The sequence below is a fragment of the Triplophysa rosa genome, unplaced genomic scaffold, assembly GCF_024868665.1.
Source record: "Triplophysa rosa unplaced genomic scaffold, Trosa_1v2 scaffold287_ERROPOS314419, whole genome shotgun sequence".
In the NCBI taxonomy this organism is placed as follows: domain Eukaryota; kingdom Metazoa; phylum Chordata; class Actinopteri; order Cypriniformes; family Nemacheilidae; genus Triplophysa; species Triplophysa rosa.
In genome coordinates, this window is record NW_026634301.1 from 55797 (window position 1) to 79457 (window position 23661).

Genomic DNA, 23661 nt, shown 5'->3' on the forward strand with positions numbered 1-23661 from the left:
TGCGAAGGCAAAGAAACTCCGTAACAGCAGTAACCAAACAAGCCACAAAAATGCCGCGTAGCTGCTGTCTGTCCATCCTGACGGATGACCTCTTTGAGCGGAATCCCAGAAAATAAACAGATGCACTCTCTCTGACCAATCGAAGGAGAACAAAGTTTGGTCTGTTTGGAAATATTGCCTTGTGAATGCGAACCGAACTAAAATAAATTGCAAGATTGAACCCCCGGTTTTGGAACAAAGCAATCGATCCACAGGTGTGAAAACGCCCTTACATTACATTTATTCATTTGGCAGATGCTTTTATCCAAAGCGACTTACAAGTAGGAGAGCATATAAACATTTTGTCAACACGCTAATTGTTAGTTTTATATTCTCGGTTACACTTTATATTAAGGCACACAAATTCATCATTAACTACCTACTTATTAACATGCAAATTGGTTGTATTTTAGTATATATTATTATATTAATATGTAGCACATATTAATGCCTTATTCTTGATTACTTTATTCTACATCCCTTAATCCCACTCAATACCTAAATTTACAAACTACCTTATAGACAGTAATTAGGAGTTTATTGAGGCAAAAGTTGTAGTTAATAGTGAGAATTGGTTCCTATTCTAAAGTGTGACCATATTCTCACTTAAGAGTTCTTAAAGCTGTTTGAACACATTTTTAATGTTTAAAGTGATTTGTAAATGAAGAAAAATATAGGCAATACGTTTAAGGCTGTATTTAGGCTTTAATCCAGAGGGTTTAATGTGTGTTTATGTTTGTTACCTTGTTTGTAAATATCAACGTTTTGTTCAATTTACTCAAAATTTCCTGCCTTGCCCCCTAGGACCGGAGCCTGCCCAATGGTACACCAGTAGACACGGCAAGCCCTGCCTCCTCTTCTTCACTATTAAACCGACTGCAGCTGGATGATGATTTGGACGGAGAGACACGTGACTTGTTTGTGACTGTAGATGACCCCAAGAAACATGTGTCCACTATGGAGACATACATCACCTACAGAGTGTGCACAAAGGTCAGATGGCAAAATCCATTCAACATTATTGCTTTAATTGACAACATGGTGCTTTTATTTGTGCATTTATGTTATTCTGTTGCCATTTCATGTTGTTACATTTAAAAGGTCTTTCTGTTTCCAGTTTCATCTTCTGAATTAAAGTCACACATTTACATTCACTTAGAAAGTCTTCAATACTCAAATTTTTAACCCCTTCACAGATTTCAGTTGGAGATGTATTTTAAAGTCTGCCTTTAAACTTTGTTTCTTTGCATCTTCATTAAAAATTTAAAACAAATCAGCCAAGACCTGATAAAACAATTTGCGTTAGTGTGTTTGGAAGGGGAATGATAAGTGTATGTGAGAAAATGTTTATTAGTTAGTTAATGCTTTAATACCTTAACAAGAAACCCTTAAACAACTATGACTAAACATAAAAACTGTCATTGATTGTTTAGGTAACATCATTCAGTATTAAGAATCGGGGCGTGTAAACATTTGCCCTGGGCTATTTTTAGAAATTCTGTTATTATTCTTTAGTGTGAACTTTGTTAACATTTCTTTAGTGAAATAACTTGCTCAGGGCAGGACTAAATTAAAAATAAACCTTAATTTTAAAAAAGTGTTTAAAGGTGTGATGAACTGGGCTTGTTTATTGTTTTATACTGTAGTATGAGGTGTACTTATGACGTTCGCGAGGTTCAAAAACATCAAAACCAATAAGTAATAGGCTATTTTCTGCCCGGGTTTTGAGACCGGCTCTACAAACGATCGGTTTGAATGGGAGTTCCGCCATGAAGACTTGGAAGTAAACGCCCACTGCTATGATTGGATAGCAGTTTGCATAGTAAACTTAGTTGGAGCCTTCTGTGAATTTGGTTAGAGACGTAACATTAGGTTACACATTAGCACCATTCACATGAGATTAGCATTATCTGGGGACCTCGTTGTTTTATAAATTACTTCCCCACATCAGTATTTCATGTGACGCATTCGCACGGGATGATTTTACTCAAATTTACTAACTTATTTCCCAGATGTGATGGCAAGGCTTTGCGTATAGTTTGTATAGCCTATAGTTGAATCATGTTTAATGATATATGACCGTACCTGTCATCATTTGAGACCCGTGATCGCGAACCGGACAGATCACCGCGATCGCGGGTCTCAAATGTTACAAGAGTTTCCGTGATAAATAAACAAATGGGAGACTCCCGGTAATTTATGGATATGACCCAGCACCCGAAATAATACCAAAACACTTCAAAACAGCCTCCATTATTCGCAAATGGTGGATAAAACCTTGAAAAATGACATATGAGCCCGCCAAATCACAGAGATCCCGATTCGCAAGGGATTAAGATCACAGACAACCTCTGCAATTACAAATGACTAACGTTACAGGTCCACAGGTAATACTAACTTAATCCCGTGGTCATATCAAGCGATCTCTAACAAAGCAATAGTGACACATGGTACAAAAATGTTTTACTCAAATAGATTGCTGCGCCATTCCTATCGGATCCAATATTGACGGCACAGCACTGCTTTTTCATTTTAGTCTCTCCACAAATCCAGTGTTGACCTGTGCCTTGTTCACGAAGGAATCCTTGGAGAAATGAAACGATCAAACGCTCCATGTTTTTCCCACGTGAGCTGGAACGTCTTTAAAAATAAACTTTAACTACGCATTCCTAATATCGGAATCCGAAGGAAGGTTATGCAGTGACTGTGTTCTTCCACAACCAGGGATGGCACAATATTTAGCTATCTTTAACTGCATATTTGTTTATTGCTTGCTCGCTCTATCTGGTTCCGCGCCACTTGTGTTACTTCAGTTCTGTCATGCGCGAACCAGTGGGCGGGGCTAGAGAAGTAGTCATTGATATTCTTTCTGTGGAGGCGGTGTTCAACCTCATAGATAGGTGCATTCCAGAACCTGCCGTTTGCTGGGCCTGGTGTCAATAACAGTTGTAATCTCAGTAACAAGGGGGTTTTCAGTTCTGACACTTACATGATGTTCGTGTGAATACGATTCCCTCTTATATAACAGAAGAAATCAGAAATCAGAAAGAGCTTTATTGCCAAGTATGTTTGCACATACAAGGAATTTGTTTTGGTGACAGGAGCATCCAGAACACAGAAACAGCAACAACAGTACACAGAGACCATAACACAATAGAATACAGTACACAATGATTTAAATAAGGGCCTATGGGTATAAAAAATTAAGAAATACAATACAATAAACATCAGATAAAGATATAGAGAGTAAAGTATGTATGTAAATATGTACAAGTAAAAAATAAGAATAGACTATTGTAGTACAAGGTGTCATGGTTCTGCCCCATCTTGTCTTGCGTTTCTTGATCTTGTGGCAGAGCCATGACAGAACCTCTTGTTTTATGTGGAGAGAGACAGTTTTGGCCTTCCATATACTCCCTCTCTCCAGTGTGGCGTCTCTGTTCCCACCCTTTCGTCTAGTTATTGCTTGTTAATTAGTTCATGTCCCGCACCTGTCCCCTTCTTGATTTAGTCCCCTTTATATACTGTAGTCCTCTTGTTTCATTGTCCTGTGTTGGTTCATTGTACTGTTGTGTCGTGTTTGTGTCATGTGGGTGAGTTCCTGTCTTTTAGTTAGTCTAGTTTATTGTAGTTTAATGTCAAGTGTTAGTATTAGTCCAGTCTAGTTAGTCTGTTTCCATGTTTTGTTATGTTACCCCCCCCCCCCCCGTGGGTGTTTGTTTTGTATGTTTTGTTTTATTAAAGTCTTGTTTAACCCCTTACCTCCTGTCTGCACTTGGGTCCTCTGTCTCTCACCTCACCCGAGATTCATGACACAAGGTATGTGCTATATACAGCAGAATGAATGAAATATAATTTACAGAAAAAGTTGTATGAAAAAATAGATAGTGTATTATCTGGAGGATATAATTAATATTGCACTTAATTATTATTGCACAGAGTTATTAATTGCACGGTGTGTAAAAACATTTAACTGTTCAAGAGGTAGATGGCCTGAGGGAAGAAGCTGTTTTTGTGTCTGGTTGTTTTGGTGCTCAGTGCTCTGTAGCGCCGACCAGACGGCAGCATTGTGAAGAGTGATGGCTTGATGTGAGAGGTCCAGGGTGATTTTCTGAGCCCTTTTCCTCACTCTGGATGTATAAGTTCTTGGAGGGTGGGCAGGGGAGCACCAATGATCTTCTCAGCAGTCCGAACCGTCCTCTGTAGTCTTCTGATGTCTGACTTTGTGGCTGAGCCAAACCAGACAGTGATGGATGTGCAGAGGACAGACTCTATGACAGCTGAGTAAAACTGTTTTAATAGAGTTTGTGGTAGGTTGAACTTCTTCAGCTGATGTAAGAAGTACAACCTTTGCTGGGCTTTTTTAGCAATGGAGCCAATGTGATTGTCCCACTTCAGGTTCTGAGAGATGGTGGTGCCCAGGAACCTGAATGACTCCACTGCTGCCACAGTGCTGTTCATGATGGTGAGAGGGGGGAGTGCAGGGGGGTTTCTCCTGAAGTCCACATCGTCTCCACTACAGCTCTTAAGAAGTTGCCTTAATTCATAGCATTAAAGGTGTTGATTCTTCACATGTCGGACGCATTAGCACTGCTAAAAAAATACCAAGCCGTAATAAAAATACAGGTGCTGGTCATATAATTAGAATATCATCAAAAAGTTGATTTATTTCACTAATTCCATTCAAAAAGTGAAACTTGTATATTATATTCATTCATTACACACAGACTGATATATTTCAAATGTTTATTTCTTTTAATTTGATGATTATAACTGACAACTAATGAAAATCCCAAATTCGTATCTCAGAAAATTGAATATTACTTAAGACCAATACAAAGAAAGGATTTTTAGAAATCTTGGCCAACTGAAAAGTATGAAATGAAAAGTATGAGCATGTACAGCACTCAATACTTAGTTGGGGCTCCTTTTGCCTGAATTACTGCAGCAATGCGGCGTGGCATGGAGTGATCAGTCTGTGGCACTGCTCAGGTGTTATGAGAGCCCAGGTTGCTCTGATAGTGGCCTTCAGCTCTTCTGCATTGTTGGGTCTGGCATATCGCATCTTCCTCTTCACAATACCCCATAGATTTTCTATGGGGTTAAGGTCAGGCGAGTTTGCTGGCCAATTAAGAACAGGGATACCATGGTCCTTAAACCAGGTACTGGTAGCTTTGGCACTGTGTGCAGGTGCCAAGTCCTGTTGGAAAATGAAATCTGCATCTCCATAAAGTTGGTCAGCAGCAGGAAGCATCAGAAGCGTCTCGCCTGGGCTAAAGACAAAAAGGACTGGACTGCTGCTGAGTGGTCCAAAGTTATGTTCTCTGATGAAAGTAAATTTTGCATTTCCTTTGGAAATCAGGGTCCCAGAGTCTGGAGGAAGAGAGGAGAGGCACAGAATCCACGTTGCTTGAGGTCCAGTGTAAAGTTTCCACAGTCAGTGATGGTTTGGGGTGCCATGTCATCTGCTGGTGTTGGTCCACTGTGTTTTCTGAGGTCCAAGGTCAACGCAGCCGTATACCAGGAAGTTTTAGAGCACTTCATGCTTCCTGCTGCTGACCAACTTTATGGAGATGCAGATTTCATTTTCCAACAGGACTTGGCACCTGCACACAGTGCCAAAGCTACCAGTACCTGGTTTAAGGACCATGGTATCCCTGTTCTTAATTGGCGAGCAAACTCGCCTGACCTTAACCCCATAGAAAATCTATGGGGTATTGTTAAGAGGAAGATGCGATATGCCAGACCCAACAATGCAGAAGAGCTGAAGGCCACTATCAGAGCAACCTGGGCTCTCATAACACCTGAGCAGTGCCACAGACTGATCAACTCCATGCCACGCCGCATTGCTGCAGTAATTCAGGCAAAAGGAGCCCCAACTAAGTATTGAGTGCTGTACATGCTCATACTTTTCATTTTCATACTTTTCAGTTGGCCAAGATTTCTAAAAATCCTTTCTTTGTATTGGTCTTAAGTAATATTCAAATTTTCTGAGATACCGAATTTGGGATTTTCATTAGTTGTCAGTTATAATCATCAAATTAAAAGAAATAAACATTTGAAATATATCAGTCTGTGTGTAATGAATGAATATAATATACAAGTTTCACTTTTTGAATGGAATTAGTGAAATAAATCAACTTTTTGGTGATATTCTAATTATATGACCAGCACCTGTATATACATTTTGTCAGTACTGTATGTCCTCCTGGAAATTTTCTTCTTAATGACAAGTTTAATGACGATCAACTAAGTGATTTGCTGGTTGATCAAAACATTGTTCTGTTTATTTAATCATCCCAACCAGGCTGAAAAACTGACTCATTTGTCGGGTGCGTCCTCAGACTCTAGTATCAAAGGCGCCTCTCATACTGCTTTGGTTCAGTGTAAATGTACACAAATAAGAGCTGCTCTTAACTACGACTTCAATTACATTAAAAGTATACATTTTGTCATCATCTGTATTCATGTTGACATTGAAAAGTCGTTTAGTGATCCATGTTGCTTTTTCCTGTTATTTTGGTTTAATATTAATAGTTAAAACTGTAAAATTATTGGCTCAAAATATATCGTACCACAACACATATTTAGTCATTTCTTTACTATTTGACCTGCTTTTGCTTTTGATTGATCTGCAGACCACCAGAACAGAGTTTGACTTTTCCGAGTATTCGGTAAGGCGACGGTATCAGGACTTCGACTGGCTAAGAAACAGGCTAGAGGACAGTCAACCCACCCACCTTATTCCAGTAGGTAGAGGAAGACTCTTTACAGCACTGTTCTCACAATCACTGCTGAAGCTGCAATAACAGTTTGCTTTGAGATTTTACCACATTTGGTACAGTTACGGAACCAAAATTATTTGCCTGCGACAACCTGTTAAGCTCGGAGAAAGTCATTTTTGCTGCCATAACTGTAATAATAGGTTAAAACCCTACAGTTTATACTGTAATAATGGCAAGAGATGTCTGCCTGCTAAATTATTACTGATTTGTGTTACTTACCCTTAACAAACGAAAACTCTAAAGAATAATAAATTATAGATCTTGATGATTTTTACTGTATACATTCTACTTAAATTTCCAAATCTGTATACCAAGTACTGTATTAACCAAAAACGAAACCATTACTGTACATATCTGTACAGATATGTTAGCATTTTTAACTTTTTGTTTTTTCATTCTTGTAATCATTTAGCCCCTACCGGAAAAGTTCGTTATGAAGGGAGTTGTGGACCGGTTTTCAGAGGAGTTTGTGGAGACCAGAAGGAAGGCACTGGACAAGTTCCTCAAACGTGTAGCAGACCATCCGGTCCTTTCTTTCAATGAACACTTCAATGCATTTCTCTCAGCAAAGGTGCTTTAATATTCTTATACAACTACAGCCCTTAACACCATTAGATAAACGGCCAGTTTAAACCTTAAAGGACTAGTTCACCTGAAAAGTAAAAGTCTCTCAATTTACTCACCCTAAGGCCATACCAGATGTTTATGACTTTGTTTCTTCCGTCAAACAATGAAGACATATATTATACAAATATTCTTCACTTTATTTCTGTGTATATGGGCCAACTTATTGAAGCTCCAAATAGCAACAAAAGCTTCAAAAAGTAATTCGCACTCCAGCGGGTTAATGAATGTCTTCGGAAGCAAAGCAGTTGGTGTGTGTTCTTTTTTTCTTCGTATTTATCTAAATTAAAATCCAAAGAATGACATCTGAGCGCTGTATTTAACAATTTTTGATACATAGAGTTCACTACAATGGACAGCTTTCAAAAGCAATTTTTTTGCTTTTTCGTGAGTTTGAAATATACTCATATGCACATCATTCACTACAGGGGACACTAGTTTATCATCACTTATACCACGGGGCTGTTGAATGCTTCAATCTGATTGGCTGACAAATGTTCTATGGTATGCATTAACTTTCAGTTAAATGCACACCTATGAAGGTGTTCCAGGTCTGCTGACCGCATCACAATTCCATATCACTTCGCCAAGTTTAAACAACAGAAAGGTTATAGTGTAGCCTACAGGCCATCACCGCACACAGCACCCTGCTCTTTATCTGACGTTTATAATGTCAAACTTTACTGTTAATGGAAACGTGTGCTGTGCGGTTTCGTTACTGTTAATGGAAACGTGTGCAGTTTCGTTTCAATAAACAAAGCATTTCAAAAACAAGAAATACATATACTGAAATAGATAAAATGACTAAATAGAAAAACAAAATGCATTAATAAACACCGATTGCCTACTGGTTTGTTTTCCTCTTGCTTATAACTGATAACAAATTTAATTTCATAGACCAGCTCTTTCAAAAGTTTGCGTGATTTTTTTACTGCTGAAGATAGAACAATACGAGGAATAAATAATTTATTATCACTGGCTTTTCTGTCACATTACCGCAAACACGCAGGTGTGCGTGCGATCTCTCGCTCGATCTCTTGCTCGATCTCTCGCTCGCTCGCTCACTCACTCACTCACTCACATACACACACACACATCACGTGGCTCAAGCTTCCAGTCCGTTCGGTCTAACGGAAATGAGATGCGCAAGAAATTAGTCCTACCATCAACAGCATTTTAAAGACGATAACATGACAAACATTGAAATTAAACATTTGAACAATGTCCTGTGGTGTGGTAATAATTGATAATTGACTCTGGTCCGTTCAATTATTCGAAAGTTAATGCACACCCCGACGTGTCAGCATTTTTTCATTTATATGGCTTCATATGGGTTTCAGTTTCTCTTTAGATCAAAATATGAATGGTTTTCTCACACACTTAATAATTCAGTTCAGGATACATTTTATAAACCACTGGAGTCTTTTGGATTACCTTTTTTAAAGGATGTATGTGTTTTTTGGAGCTTCAGCATTTTTTTTGGATCTTCTCCACCTACTGTGTGTATTTGGTGGTGGAAAAAAAACTTGTTCAGATCAAGAAAAGAAATCGTATAGAGCTAGCTGTGTGATTTTTCTCATTCCTTTAACATTATTCAACATGTAATATTGGCCTGATTCCAAGCTTACCTGCAAATTTAAATTCATGGCAGGGACACTAAAGAGTTTGTCATTGCCATGTTTGCTGTATAGTTACGCTTCATGGGACAGGGTCATGCTAGCTCTTTGGTCTATACATCTCCATTTATGTTTTTTTTGTTTAATATCTTGTTTTATTCTCATTGAAAACAAATCCTGGTAATGTAAATGTTTAGGGCTGTGTAATTTCTCAGCGTTTTGCTCTGGCAATGTGTTGGAATGCAAATGCTGGAAAAATGATTTATCAAACCCTTACTGGCAGTTTATGACCCTCGGACTGAGATCCAGATGTTTTGTTTTCTGTTGGGAATGGCCCTTCGTCTATGATCTGCAGTTTATTAGTGTATGAGAAGGAAAACTTGTTTCAGAAACCATCTTTTCTGAAAGCGTTTTCTTGGCATGAGGTTGGTGTAATATACTTGTTTTTCAGGACTTGAATAAACGTCAGGGCCTGGCTCTGCTGACTAAAATGGGGGAATCCGTGAAATATGTGACAGGTGGTTATAAACTGAGGGGGCGGCCGATGGAGTTTGCAGCTATGGGCGAGTATCTGGACATATTCACACAGAAGCTGGGCACCATTGATAGGATAGCACAGAGAATTATCAAGGAGCAATCAGGTAAAAAATCATAAATAAACTGCTTATGCATTGAAACATTATGGAAAATAATATTTTACGATTCATATTTAGTAATATTTAAATGAAGCACAGTGTTATGTAGGAGAATCATAGACTGGTTAAAAGTGCTTAGATTTTGTGTCTTGAAAGGTTGATAAACGATCATAAAAATATCTAAATATGAATTTGAATTTTTCGTTTTGTAAGTTTAACAGCTTTGGCCTGATTCTCCTATAGAGTACCTAATGGAACTGAGGGAGTACAGTCCTGTCTACACCTCCTGGACATCTTTTGAGGAGGACCTCCATGAACCTCTGGAAGGTGTGGCTGGGTGTGTGTCGAACTGCACCAGCGCACTGGATGAACTCACTGAGGACATGAGCGAAGACTTCCTACCTGTGCTTAAAGAATACGTCCTCTATATTGAGTCTATGAAGGTGAGCTGAGACTTCAAAATGATGCCTGTCTTTAGGGATAACAGTTTCCCGACTTTTTGCAGAATAATTGTAAAGATTTCTAGAAGAACATGCTTATAAAATGAAGGCAATGTATGCCTATTTACATTTTTTCCAGTAATTTAACGGTATAGTTTACCCCAAAGATTTTTGCTAAATATGCTCAAAATAGTGATTGTTTTCTCACACACATGACCCCTTGGAGTTGTTTGGATGGGTAAATGAATGGATGTGCTTTTTGCAGATTCATCATTTTGGGAGATGTATATAGAGACAGATATTTTTTATAAAAAGTCTTTGTGTTTGAACAACACAACACAACTGAGACTGTACAAACTGTATATTTATCCCCTACCCCTAAACCTAAAGATCATAGAAAACATTTAGCAATTTTCGATATTTTAAAAAATATTGTTTTTAAAAATTTTTATAAGCTTTTTATTTTAAAAATATTGTTTTTAAAAAAATTTTATAAGCGATTTATAAGCTTTTCTGCCCATGGGGACCTCAATTTTGGTCCCCACTGTGACACGAGTCCCCATGTATCTATGTACATTCAGGGTTAGGTCCCCACTGGACTATAAAAACAAGGCCATACACACGCACACACACACACACACACACACACACACACAGATTTGAGGAAACATTCGTATGCAATCTTAACAGAAAATGACTCTCTCACAAGTTGTCGCAACAAGACATCAGCAAATTTAGCAAGACACAGCAGACAGTTGAGCTACAGGATAGCAGTGTCCTATAAACATTTTTTAAACAAAAAACCCTCCCTTACTACAAGATCTCGACTGTTGATTTGAAACTATTCACCAAAAACTATAGACACTTTTGTTGTACATCTAAAAACAGACGGGGCCTATTATGATGGGCTTTACTTCATCACTGTGACATAACTATCACATTTTAAGATCACATCTAAGATCAGACATCCATGTATTTTAATAGATTGAAAGATAAACAGTTGCTGACTATTTTTTTTGGCATTTTCGTTGTCAGTGGTCATAATTATTTTCCCCCAAGGGCTGTTGCAGTACTGTCAGAGACTTCCAAGCAAGAATTTATGTATTAAGTCTTAATAGGTTCCATATTTGTGTTATGGCTACAGTGCACAATGTTAAACACATTTTTTTGGTCTTAAAATGACAGAAGGCATTAAGCATGGTAAATTCAAGGCTTGTAACAGGTTATGTAGAGTAAAAATTATATGTATGCATGTTTTGCAAAGCTCTAATACCATCAGATGCTTCCTAACCACTGTTTTTTTTTTCAATAACTCAGAATGTTCTTAAAAAACGAGATCAGGTCCAAGCTGAATATGAAACAAAACTGGAGGCAGTTGTGTTCAGAGAGGACAAAAAGACACCGGTAAGTTACGTTACTTGCTCTCACATAAAGCAGACGTCTTGCTGTGCGTTCACACCGCCGCTGTCGAGAGCGTCTAAAATCGCTTTGGCTGCCCTGCCAACAGCGCTGTAGAAAGATTCGTGGACGCTCTAGCGCTCTGATGTAGACCAAAGTATACAGGGCTGCGTTCTCTGGAATCCTCAAGCGGTGGACTTCTACGTTCCGATTGGTTGGCGCCAAACCGCATCATAGCTCATTATCATGAAGTTGACTTGATTTCAACTCTCCTTGTACCTCAACGGCCAAGACGTGCCACTACTCGCCGCTGCTCACATTGAAAATGAATGACTTTTGGCATTTCTACCATCTTTTAGACCCATCATGTCTTTTGCATATTACAGTTCTTCCAGGTCTATAAAAAATTGGGATAATTTACAATTGGGATGAAAACATACCTTTTATAATATTTTAAATCGAATTGTTGCCAGATGGCTGACAAATTTTCATCATGACCAAGCAATTTTTTTATATTACGTTCTTTACAGTTTAAGGAGCAGCTTGCATAAAGAATTGTGAAAAAAGCCTGTTGCAATATTGCAATAATGCTATATTGTATTAGTTACATATTTAAACATTTAGGGTCAGTTTCCCGGACAGGGCCTTTAGACTAGTCCCAGACTAATTTAACTGTTAGAGGTTTCTTGATCGAAAACAACTTACACTGACATATCTTAAAATATATCAGTGTGATTGTTTTGTCTCGAGATGCACACCAGTGTTGTAAAAAAAGTTTCTTTTTTCCTAATTTAACTAAGGCCTAGTTCTGGCTTAAGCTAATCTCTGTCCGGGAAACCGCCCCTTAGTGTCCTATTTTTGTTAAAATTTTCGTTTATAATGTATTTTTATTATATAAAATGTAATATATCCATCTTGCGCCTTTGCATATAAGGCATTTTCTATTCTGCTACGCTGCATAGTACAGCGAAGTACACCGTTTTTTTGGGGGGTGAACAGTCTTCATGACTTTTGTTGAAGTTTGGCTGTTATTAAGTTGTCATAGAGTTTATGCCGAGTGTCACGCAGAAACCGTAAAACAAGTCTCATCGCATTCTGTTGAAGTCTTTTGTATGTGCTTCATTACATAAAGAGCCGTTTTATTCAAAATGCATTTAAATTAGCAACCAAGATGATCAAAATCGATGCCCATCACTTAAACAGATTGATATATAAAAGTTTTTTTTATTTTTCAGAGACATTTGATTATTAAAATAGCATAAAGATCTAGCTTTCGGTGAGACAGGATGGAGCTCTGCTACCTGGTCCTCCTTTGATCCCGTTAGCCTTCCCACCTGTAAATTGATCATTGAGAACTTAAAGAGTAAGTAGCATATGATTTTTAGGGTCCTACTTTGGTTTATGGAGTGTCCAACAACAAGTTTATGTACATACAAGGTGTAAAAACTCTATTATATCGTAATAATAGGCAGTTATTCTTACCATATTTCTTGTCTGACTCTCAAATGATTCGTTCCGGGATTCATCCGTCTAGTCCCCTCCTATCCGCTAGCCTAGTGTCATGTGATTGGTCAGATGGTGTAGTCTGTTGTGATTGGTCAAACGCATTCATCATGTGTTGCAAATGGAACGCCTACCATCATTACTGGATTACGGTTTACAGGTGGTTGGATGTCATAAAAATTCATAAACGTTGAAAGTATTTGGAAAATTAATTGATCCTTCTGCAGATGCCAGTAAGAAAAAGGACATTTACAGTTCTCTTGTAACAGTATTATACTTGGACTAGTTGACACGGCATACAGTGTACGGTGTTCGTATCTTCAGATGTTATTACCATACAGATAGTACTCGACTCAGTTTTTGAAATAAATACTTTGAGAGTTAATAGATTGAACAATTAAATTAGCCGAGTTAATAGCAAGATAAACAAACTGTAATACCCCAGAAATAACGGTACATGCTAATGATAGCGTTATATGCATTAGCTAAACACAGACATAAGGTACACAAATATTTCTTGAAGTTAAGACAAAAATAAATAGTCACACTTACAGGTTGTGATTCGGTGGCGCTAACAGGTCCAAATAAAGTTGGTATTGCCCCCTCTTTCAAGGATAGTCGTTTCACATATCCTGCAGTGAACGCGCCAAGATTATTGAAGCAATCTTCGGTGAAATGACGCGAGCACAGTAAAACCCTGGGGTTATACTCCTTTGGTATCGTTTGAAAAATGAATTGTAACCATTGTTCCCTCAGAAGTTCTTCCTTTGGTAGTTGAAATAAGACAGACTTAGTTTCACAACATAGAACACATGTTCTAGACATGATACACACGCATCACGAACGAGCGACAGTGTTTTGGGGGAGGAGACTAGTGAAGTTTTCGCGGCAGTCCCAGCAAAACGTAGGCGGGGACTATGTCTAGTGACGTGGTTACGCGGCGGTTAGATACTCGGACTAGCTCATGTCTTGTTTGCATGATTCATTTTTACAAGCCAATAACTTGATTTATTCACCTTCGAATTTACAACTTGGCAGACAGCTTACTTTCAAACACGGCAACATAACACACTGCATGAAATGTAATTTTCATGATCTCATGCTATTTACTCTTTAAGATCGACTGCCTGTTCTCATGATATCTTGCCCACCCGTTTTTTAAAGTCAGTTATAGACTATTTTGGCTCTGACATACAGCATTTTGTTAATCTGAGTTTGAGTACAGGAATGGTCCCAGATAGTTTAAAGCATGCGACAATCACTCCCATTTTAAAGAAACCTGATTTGGAGATTTGGACCTGATCGGTTTTTATCAAACTTCAAACCTATTTGCAATCTGCCTTTTATGTCAAAAATCTTTCTTGACTTCCAATCACATTTATGAATTGTTTCAATCCGGGTTAAGAAAAAAGCATAGCACAGAAACCGCCCTGTTAAAAGTTCTAAACGACATTTTATTGTCCACCGATGCCGGAAACGCTGTGGCATTAGTCCTGCTGGACCTTAGTTCAGCTTTTGATCTGGTCGACCACAGTGTACTTATTTCACATCTTCAAAACTGTGTTGGTCTTAGAGGCTCCATTTTAGACTGGTTTAGATCTTTTTTAACGAATCGTAAGATGTCCGTGCTTATTGGACAAAACTCCTCTTCTACTGCTCCTTTGATTCATGGTGTTCCCCAGGGCTCCATCTTATCTCCAATTCTTTTTCCCTTATATTTACTGCCTTTGGGCTCTATTTTACAGAAACATGGCGTTTCCTTCCACATATACGCGGATGATGTGCAATTGTACCTTCCTCTTAATTGTAAGAAAAAATCTCAAATTGGAGCACTGCACTTATGCATCAATGAATTGAAATTATGGCTGACCAATAACTTTCTGACCCTAAATGAAGGGAAGACAAAAGTCATCTGGACCTAGTGATGCTTTTAATGCGAACACCTACGACCTTGGTCCTCTAACAAAATGTGTAAACCACAGGGTAAAGAGTTTAGGTTTCTGTTTCGACACTGGTCTCAAGTTCGATAAGCAAATAAATGGAGTGGTTAAATCATGCTTTTTCCATCTCCGTCGTCTAGCGAAGGTCAAATCCTTTTTGTCTAAAGAAAACTTTGAAATACTCATTCATGCTTTTGTGTTCTCTAGATTAGACTATTGCAATACTAGACTATAAATCGGTCTTCTCTTGAGCGACAATTGGGCCAGAATGCAGCCGCTAGGCTACTGACTGGTACACGCAAATTTGAGCATAAACCTCCGTTCTGTTTTCTTTGCCGTGGCTCCCGGTTTAAGCTTAGAGTGGATTTTAAAATACTTGTTTTAGTGTATAAATCGCTGCACAATCTCTCCCCTGCCTACCTCTCTGAGTTGTTGCATCCACCCAACTCGGTGCGATCTCTTAGGTCTGAAAACTTAAAAATGTTATCGGTCCCAAGGTCTAGACTCAAATTTCGGGGTGACTGGGCATTTGCCATCGCCGGCCCTATGTTATGGGACAACCTTTCGATTGTGATCTGTACAGCATCTTCTCTGTCTAATTTTAAATCCCTGTTGAAGTCGTACTTATTGGATCAAATTGCGACTAGCTAAAATTGTGATGCCTTGCTCTTGTTTCATTAAGTATTTTTTAAATTCAAAAACTTTTAAGAGAGTTTTATATATTATAATCCTTTTGTAAGGATCTATTATTCTGTGTTTTGTTTTGTTTTGTTTTATTTGGTAGAGCACTTTGGTCAACCTGTGGTTGTTTTGAAATGTGCTATAGAAATAAAATAAACAAAAACAGAAAACAGAAACAGCTAGCTAGGTTAGCTGATTACCTTAAAAATCCACAGATATCGCTGATAGTTAATACTGTTTATACACTTTTACCAACAAGTAGATGTAATGAGACCTGTTTACCGGTTTAGTCACGTGACATTCGACATATACCCTATTCCTGGTCCTGATCATTAGCATGTTTCTGAGCGAATAAGTTAATACCCAAATAAACGCCTCTTTCACTTTGTGATAGGACAGTAACAGTATTTGTCTTGCAGGTGCCTACTGATGTGGAGAAATGTCAGGATCGCGTGGAGTGCTTCAATGCCGACCTGAAGGCTGACTGGGACCGCTGGCAGAACAACAAACGACAAGACTTCAGACAGCTGCTGACGGGCATGGCCAACAAAAACATCCAGTACTATGAGAAGGTAAGAGACGGAGAACTGGAGTCAAAGATTAAGCAGAAAAAGGAAGTCCTAATCCCTTTATTTAGCTGATCCTAGCTTTGAATATCCATTTGTATTTGTGTTTCATTGCATAAAATCTGGTTTGTATATAAAGAACCTTGGATGTTTAGCTGGGATGGCTGTTGTCCTGAAATAGCTCAGATGCGGCGGAGAGAAATTGTCTCAAATTTTAGCCAAACACTGACACAGCGCTGAAAAATTGCAGACACTTCTGCCAAGTGGAAGAACCCAGCAAGCAGAAGGCCAGGTGCTTTTTTGTTAAAGTTATATAAAAAAATGGAAAATCTCACAAAGCTTTTGTGACAGAGCTCCCTCCCACTCTGGGTCTCAGCTTTAATGCTACACTAATGTGCGTGCATTTGAATGAAAATTTCATGATGATTTTAAACATCCTAAGTGCACCAAAACCCTGAAAACGTCAAAAGAACAATAATAATAATAAGAAAAACAATAGAACATATCACAAGTGCTTTGGCCTTATAAATAAGACATTTTATGTTGCAAGGGACCTTATTATTTTATACACCTATGAAGCCTGGATTTAGAATTAATTATAATTGCATTCTTAAAGGAGCAATGCGGAGATTTTAGTGGCAACTGAACGGTTCACTCCCCCTCCCGTTCGAAGCACTACGGCAACTGACACAGGACAAACCTGTCAGCACGCTTTTTGGCCGAAGGAGATAACATATTTACGAAACACGCTCTGTAGAGAAGTTAGGGCTACTGTAGAAACAACATGGCAAATTCCATGCAAGGACACCCGCGCCCATATGTAGATAGAAATAGCTCATTCTAAAGTAATAAAAACATAACGCTTCATTATGGAAGGTCTTTATACAGCTCTAAAGACATAATTATGTATATTGCATTGCATTTCTGTCAATAGATCCTCAAAAAAATTACACACTAATATTGTGTAGAAACAGAAAGGTTTTGATGTTCAATTAAAGAGCCTGTACTTTATTCCGGTAGAGCTGTTCCTTTAGTGGTTATGTGGGAAGGGTGATCTGTTCCTCTGTTTTTGTCTCTCTTGCTGTTCCAGACAATGCCATATCTTTAAGCATTTTGTGACTGCACATTGTCGGAATACAAACTAGAGGGAAAATGTTTATAGTTACTTTGTCTAGGTTAAAGCAGAGGTGTATGGAAGTAAAATAGAGACAAATGTGTTTGAAGCAAAAAGACGTGCTGAATAGCACTAACTGAAATAAAATGCATTGTATTAACAGTGCTTGCATTTTAAGGTTCTGCAATTCAACATGGTTGCATATTTAAGGTGTGATTTTTTTCAAATGTAAAAATTCGCTTCCACAAATTCAGTGGTTCAAATTCGGCTTGAAATTCAAAGTTTCACATCCGGGAATCCCAGGAGAAGCAATAGAGCGCCGATTCCGCCAATGCATGATCTCTACCTGCTGCCTGACCGCTTCACCAGCAGGTGGTGCAAGTCGCTTCTGACGAAGATCAAAGCAAGAAATGCAGATACTTTTTATATGTTTGCAGCACAGTCCACTCATCTGCTCGATTAAGTGAATTTATTTGATCTCATAGATCTCTTATGCATCATCAAGAAAAAAAAAATTGTTTCTTGTACTGGCAGCTTAGCTCACCAATATCAGCCCTGGAACGGACATGGAGCACAGGGACAATTCCAGGTGGCCTGGAATCAGTGGACTATTCATACATTTATAATATTAATTTAATTATTTAAATATCCTACCCGATCTACTAGTACTGTCTATCTATAGTAAGAGTTTATGTTTGTATTTGGCTTGCTATTTATACCCATTCATTACTTTTTACATGCATATGATTACCCCCTTGGTTAACATGGTGTGGGTTAAGTGGGTATGTACATAAAAAGTGCACGCAAAACACATGCGTATCATATGCACGCAAAAGGTAATTTCTGTAGCTCGCCAAATACAAACATAAAATCGTGCTTTTGATAAGCAGGATCTTAAGTCATCAAATAATGATTTGAGTTTCGGGGATGAGGAAAATTGTATATGTTACAGTGAATTACTGAATCATACTGTGTTTGATTGAGTTTGACTGAGTTTTTTAAATAAAATAAGCTAATTGCATGAAGCTATTTGAATGACACATGCAATGGTATCTGAATAAATGTGCCAGAAAACAAGACAAGAAGATTTTAAAGCATTACATTAGTTACATAACACCATCACAATAAACTTAACATTTAAATTCAAATAAAACATTTTATTTCGGTTTAAAACTAAATAGGAAAAATAGCAATAATTATACATTTTAGACAGGCAATAGTAGTAGGCTAACTAAAATAATTGTGTAAACAGATGTAAGAACAAGCCATGAACAATTTTTCATCAGAACGTAAACTAATCTACAATATAAATAAGTCTTTTCTTAAAAACGTAATTGTAAAATATTTAGTAAATGTAGGATTTAAATGTAACAAACGAATAACTACACCACTTAAAAGAGAAATATCAATGGAAATAATTATGCCTATACTTTTCATCTGAAATCTCAGAACGCAAACAAAATAAAGCCAATTATAGCCTATTGTATGAACGAATGAATAAAAAACAAACTGAAATACTGCAACAATAAAGGCACCTATACCTATTAGTTCTGGTATTATGTGAGAAATACGGCGGGACATGCTAAAATTCTTATTGTGTCATTTTGTGCTTTTTGCATTCATATTTAGGGCTCTTCCGCATTTCTGTATAGCCTACGGTTATTAAAAAGGTGTAGGCTATACTAATTTTAGTCATCTGGTCTGAAGATTAAGCAACATTAAGCGTTCTAGCACGGTACACCGGCCGTGATGGCGTGGTCCGTGGACGCTAAAGGGACAGAGTAGGCTAAAGGCACTTAGCAAATCTTGCAAGCTTATAACGTTTTTGTTCCACCATGCCACCATACATGTTGTGGATATTCAGCTAAATGTTTAGCATAAGTTCAAAGAGGGTAAATTCGTTTCAGTGAATTTCTGTCATTTAAAATGCATAAATTTAACAGTATGTTGACTTATTATGTGAGCATATAGATTAAAAATTATTATACTAAATCGTAATTTCGTTTTGATATGTTATATTAGTATTGGGTAAGCTAATTAAAAAGAAAGGCTATAGCCTAATATAAAAGTATACAAAATACAATGCGCCAAACAGCAACATCTACAGATCTAGTTGTGTATATTGCCATGGAGCACTCATATTGTTTTCTGACCAGTAATTAAATGTATTTTTTCACTGCTCGGCCATGCAAACTGACTTGCGTTGAGGTGTATGCTAGAGAGGTCCTCATGTGTCCCAGCGGCCTCGCGTCTAAAACGTTGACAAAATATGCCTTGGGCACAGGTCGTGTCCGATATGGCATCGGGTCTCTGGTAATTTATAATGAATGTGCTTTTACCAATCGCCCCGAAAGACACAAATTAAATACATTTTATGGTTAGGTAAACAACAAATATTTGTTACGCCAAACTTTACAAGACATACTTAGGTTAATATACCGTGAGTGATTGACATTTTAGCATTTAATGAACAGACAGCAACTCAAGCAATTGGCGTGTAGTCATACTCGCATGTTCGTGTGTGGCACATTATTGGGAAACGCACACAGCATGCAACAAGTTTTTATTTTTGCGCTTAAAAACCATCTTACAGCTGTATAGATCCTAACGCAGTGAGGTATCTTGCTTGGCTGCACAAGACGTTTCGGGTCTAGTCGGGTTCTAAAGAAAGTGCTGTCTATTTTTATCTGGTCTATTTTATCTGGCCTGCTCAAGTTCGCTTGGCTAAAATATCAGTTTTTCTGTCTCGTATTAACAAACGAACGTTTCCACAATTCCACAACATTCAGCATTTTCTGAGAGAATTAAACAAAATTAAAACTAAAACAAATTAAAACAAAATCATGCGAGGAAAATAAAAAGAATGTTTGTTGAGATTGCAGCTACGTCATATAAACAGAAGCACATGGGAGAGTACGCGTTAAAATCAGAGCATTTGTCAATAAGCTCCTAGTTGAGATCTCAGTTATTTGACCGCTTCAAACACAATACATGTCCTGTAAATGCTGATGATGTATTTATGTGAACACGATGTGCTGAAGTAAAAAATAACTTAATTCCTTCGAGCCAGAGCAGGAATCCTAAAATTTCTGATGTTGATGATGCATAAGAAGAGATCTATGAGATCAAATAAATTCACTTAATCGAGCAGATGAGTGGACTGTGCTGCAAACATATAAAAAGTATCTGCATTTCTTGCTTTGGTCTTCGTCAGAAGCGACTTGCACCACCTGCTGGTGAAGCGGTCAGGCAGCATTTTTGTTCAGTTAGTGCTATTCAGCACGTCTTTTTGCTTCAAACACATTTGTCTCTATTTTACTTCCATAGAGGTGTAATTTGTTTTTCCATTTTACTTTCTACATATTACAAAAAATGTTTGTTGCAGTGTTAGCAAATGTGTCACATAACCAACCTGGTCTCATAAGAAATACGTCCCCTGTACACTTTTTACAGTGCCACAAAATATGTACAATCAGGAACGTATTGCTACAGTTTTATGACACAAAAGTCCACTGGGGGCGCTAAAGAGAAGCACTGTATTGGTCTGCTAGAGAATGCATGTCAGTGTCAGGATTTGCCTCTGAAACGATTTTATTAGTGCTGTCAATCGATTAAAAAAATTTATCAGATTAATCACACATTTTTTCTGTGATTCAGAACACATTTTTTCTGTGATCACGATTAATCGCATGTAACTTTAATGTTTTAAAAAATACTTTTACATTATAATAATTTCACATTTAATCTTCAAATTAATGTAGAAACAACAGATTTCTTTAACAGCATCATTTTATGAATGAAAGCCAACATTCTAATATTAGTACTGCAACTGATGCCTCTATTAAATCGATTCCTTTTTATTTATTTAACATTAATTATAGCCATTCAACAGTATAATTGAGAGCTATCATGTCTAACAAGTAGGAAATATATAGAATTTGAAGTTCTCAAACACAGTGTTTAATGCTAAATTCTAAATTAAATACAGAAGAATTCTCATTAAAGCTACAAAACACATTGAATTCCTCTTTTCTTTTGTTCTTTGATTAACATTAGAATACGTTCACTGCAAGCCTTAATGCTCAATTCCGATTTTTTGCTAAGATCTGATTTTTTGTTCAGCTGTTCACACCATTTTTAAAATGTGGCCAATATCCGATTCCAGTATGAACTGTTGATGGTTATAAACTGAATCGCATGTGCAAAACAACAATAACACGTAACATGCATCACGCTTTCATACAGAAATAAGCAAGGGTCAAGTCAGCGGGTGTGTTTGACTTTATGCGGTGCTGAGCAGATTGTTCTCGCGGTGTGATTTTAGAGCATTCCTGGAGCAGTCCGCTCTCGGGCTGTGCGCATGCCAGTTTGCACATCCCAGCATGGAGTAGAACACACCTATAGCTTATGTTTTACCACCGTGTCAACACGCACGCGAGTGGTGGATGCAAAGCGATAAAAGACAATAGACACCATTAATGCGTTTGTTATATTGCATCGCGCCATATCCAGTGGCAAAATTTCTTATTATAACGGATTCTATAGTCATTTGTTGCATCGCGCGGCTCACATGCGGGAGACAGTGCAAGGGCTTATGTTTATAATCTGAATGCTTAATGTTTGGCAACCGAGCTGTAAAATGCACTTCTGTCAACAGAATAGCGCGCAAAGCTTTAAATCAGAGCAGAATTGTGATCTACAATGATGCAAAAGTCACATGAATTCCGATATGACTGTTCAGACTGAGGTCACATTGCGAAACATCAGACCTGTATCTGATTTAGGATCAGATTAAAAAAGATTGGATTCCATGTGGTTTGTCCTGTTCACACTGTCATGCAGTAAACAGATCTGGGTCGCATATGTGCAAAAAAATCGCATTTTGGTGGCAGTGTGAACGGTGACAGGAGTCGCAGCAGGTTTAAGAATGCGGCCCCTTTAAGAGCTGTTTCTTTACGCAGATCTGACGCCACTCCCACTTTCCCAACTCTTTGCGTTCATTTAAGATTTTATTTAACACGTTGAAGTCTGTGCCGTGTCCCACAGCTAGAAGCTGTCTATCTTCATTGAACGTGTCAAATCGCACTTAAGTGGGTTAAAAGCCTGTGCATGAATGAGAGCATGATTATATAATGTAACGCTAAGGATGACAAAGCAAACGGATGCTGAACGGAAATATTTTTTAGGCGTTAATATGAATAAAAATAATCGCATGTGTTAACGCGTTAACGTTGACAGCCCTAGATTTTATAAATACTTATTATTTGAACTTTAATAGATATTTTAGAGCATCTAACCCCACTCCTACCCTAAACCGAAAACTACCCACTTCCTAACTACATAAATGTGCAACAAGGAAATAGAAGTCAGACACTTGCAAACACTGACCAAAAACAGTTTAAAAGCATTACAAACAGGTCGCGTTGCGTTTCGAGTCTTCCAAAGCCGTGCAATATCGTTGTGTGAGCGCAGCAGGTTTTAATCGCTGACGATTGCGCTCTGAGCTCGCGTAATGACGCAACCAGTCACAAGAAACATGAGAACCAATGCCCATTGCCAATACGCCCTTTTCACATGACGTCACGCATCTTCCGTCTGCCGCGAAGCAGTGTATCATTACTTCCGCTAGCACTTCAGTTCATAAGGTGGCGGTAATGCACCAATAAGCTGATTTGCCAACCGCGAGTAAAACTCAAGAAGAAGAAGTTACTTCCGCTAGTGCCTCAGAATGGAGTTTACCAAGTGGCTTGCACATCTGCCACAAATACGTCTAGATGATGTACAATGTCTTGCAGACAAATTTTCGCTAACGACAAGATCAAATCTAGAGAAAGGATAGAAATTCTTCGTTGAACAGTACCTGTTTGATTGTGAAGGTAAGTGTTTTGTTTTCTTTTTGTGTTAGCGAAGGTGCTAGGATAAGTACTTGAATACGTGTTCTGTCAGTTTTTTTTCTCACTGTTGTTAAATTCCAGCGCGACGGCAAAACGGAAGTTCTTCTTCTTCTTTTTCTTGTTTGTTGCTAGACGGATGTTATGATACACTGCATTGCAAAAAGGCGGAAGTTAAGTGACGTCATTGTGAAAAGGGCCTATACGCCCTTTTCACGTGACATCACGCATCTTCCGTTCTGCCGCGAATCAGTGTATCGTTACTTCCGCTAGCACTCCAGTTCAAAAGGTGGAGGTAATGCACCTATAAGCTGGTTTGCCAACCGCCAGTAAAAGTCAAGAAGAAGTTACTTCCGCTAGCGCCTCAGAATGGAGTTTACCAAGTCCCTTGCACATCTGCCACAAATACGGCTAGATGATATACAACGT

General features: G+C 38.1%; 1 protein-coding gene across 1 annotated transcript in view; it reads left to right on the plus strand.

The window, feature by feature from the left end:
* snx30 (sorting nexin family member 30) overlaps positions 1–23661 on the plus strand; it is a 39941-nt gene that overhangs the window by 11305 nt on the left and 4975 nt on the right. Inside the window, exons 2-8 of the mRNA XM_057327743.1 lie at positions 844–1032; positions 6678–6788; positions 7237–7395; positions 9516–9705; positions 9943–10142; positions 11457–11543; positions 16081–16233. Of these exons, the coding sequence (XP_057183726.1) occupies positions 844–1032; positions 6678–6788; positions 7237–7395; positions 9516–9705; positions 9943–10142; positions 11457–11543; positions 16081–16233 (1089 nt within the window). The remainder of the gene's footprint in view (positions 1–843; positions 1033–6677; positions 6789–7236; positions 7396–9515; positions 9706–9942; positions 10143–11456; positions 11544–16080; positions 16234–23661) is intronic.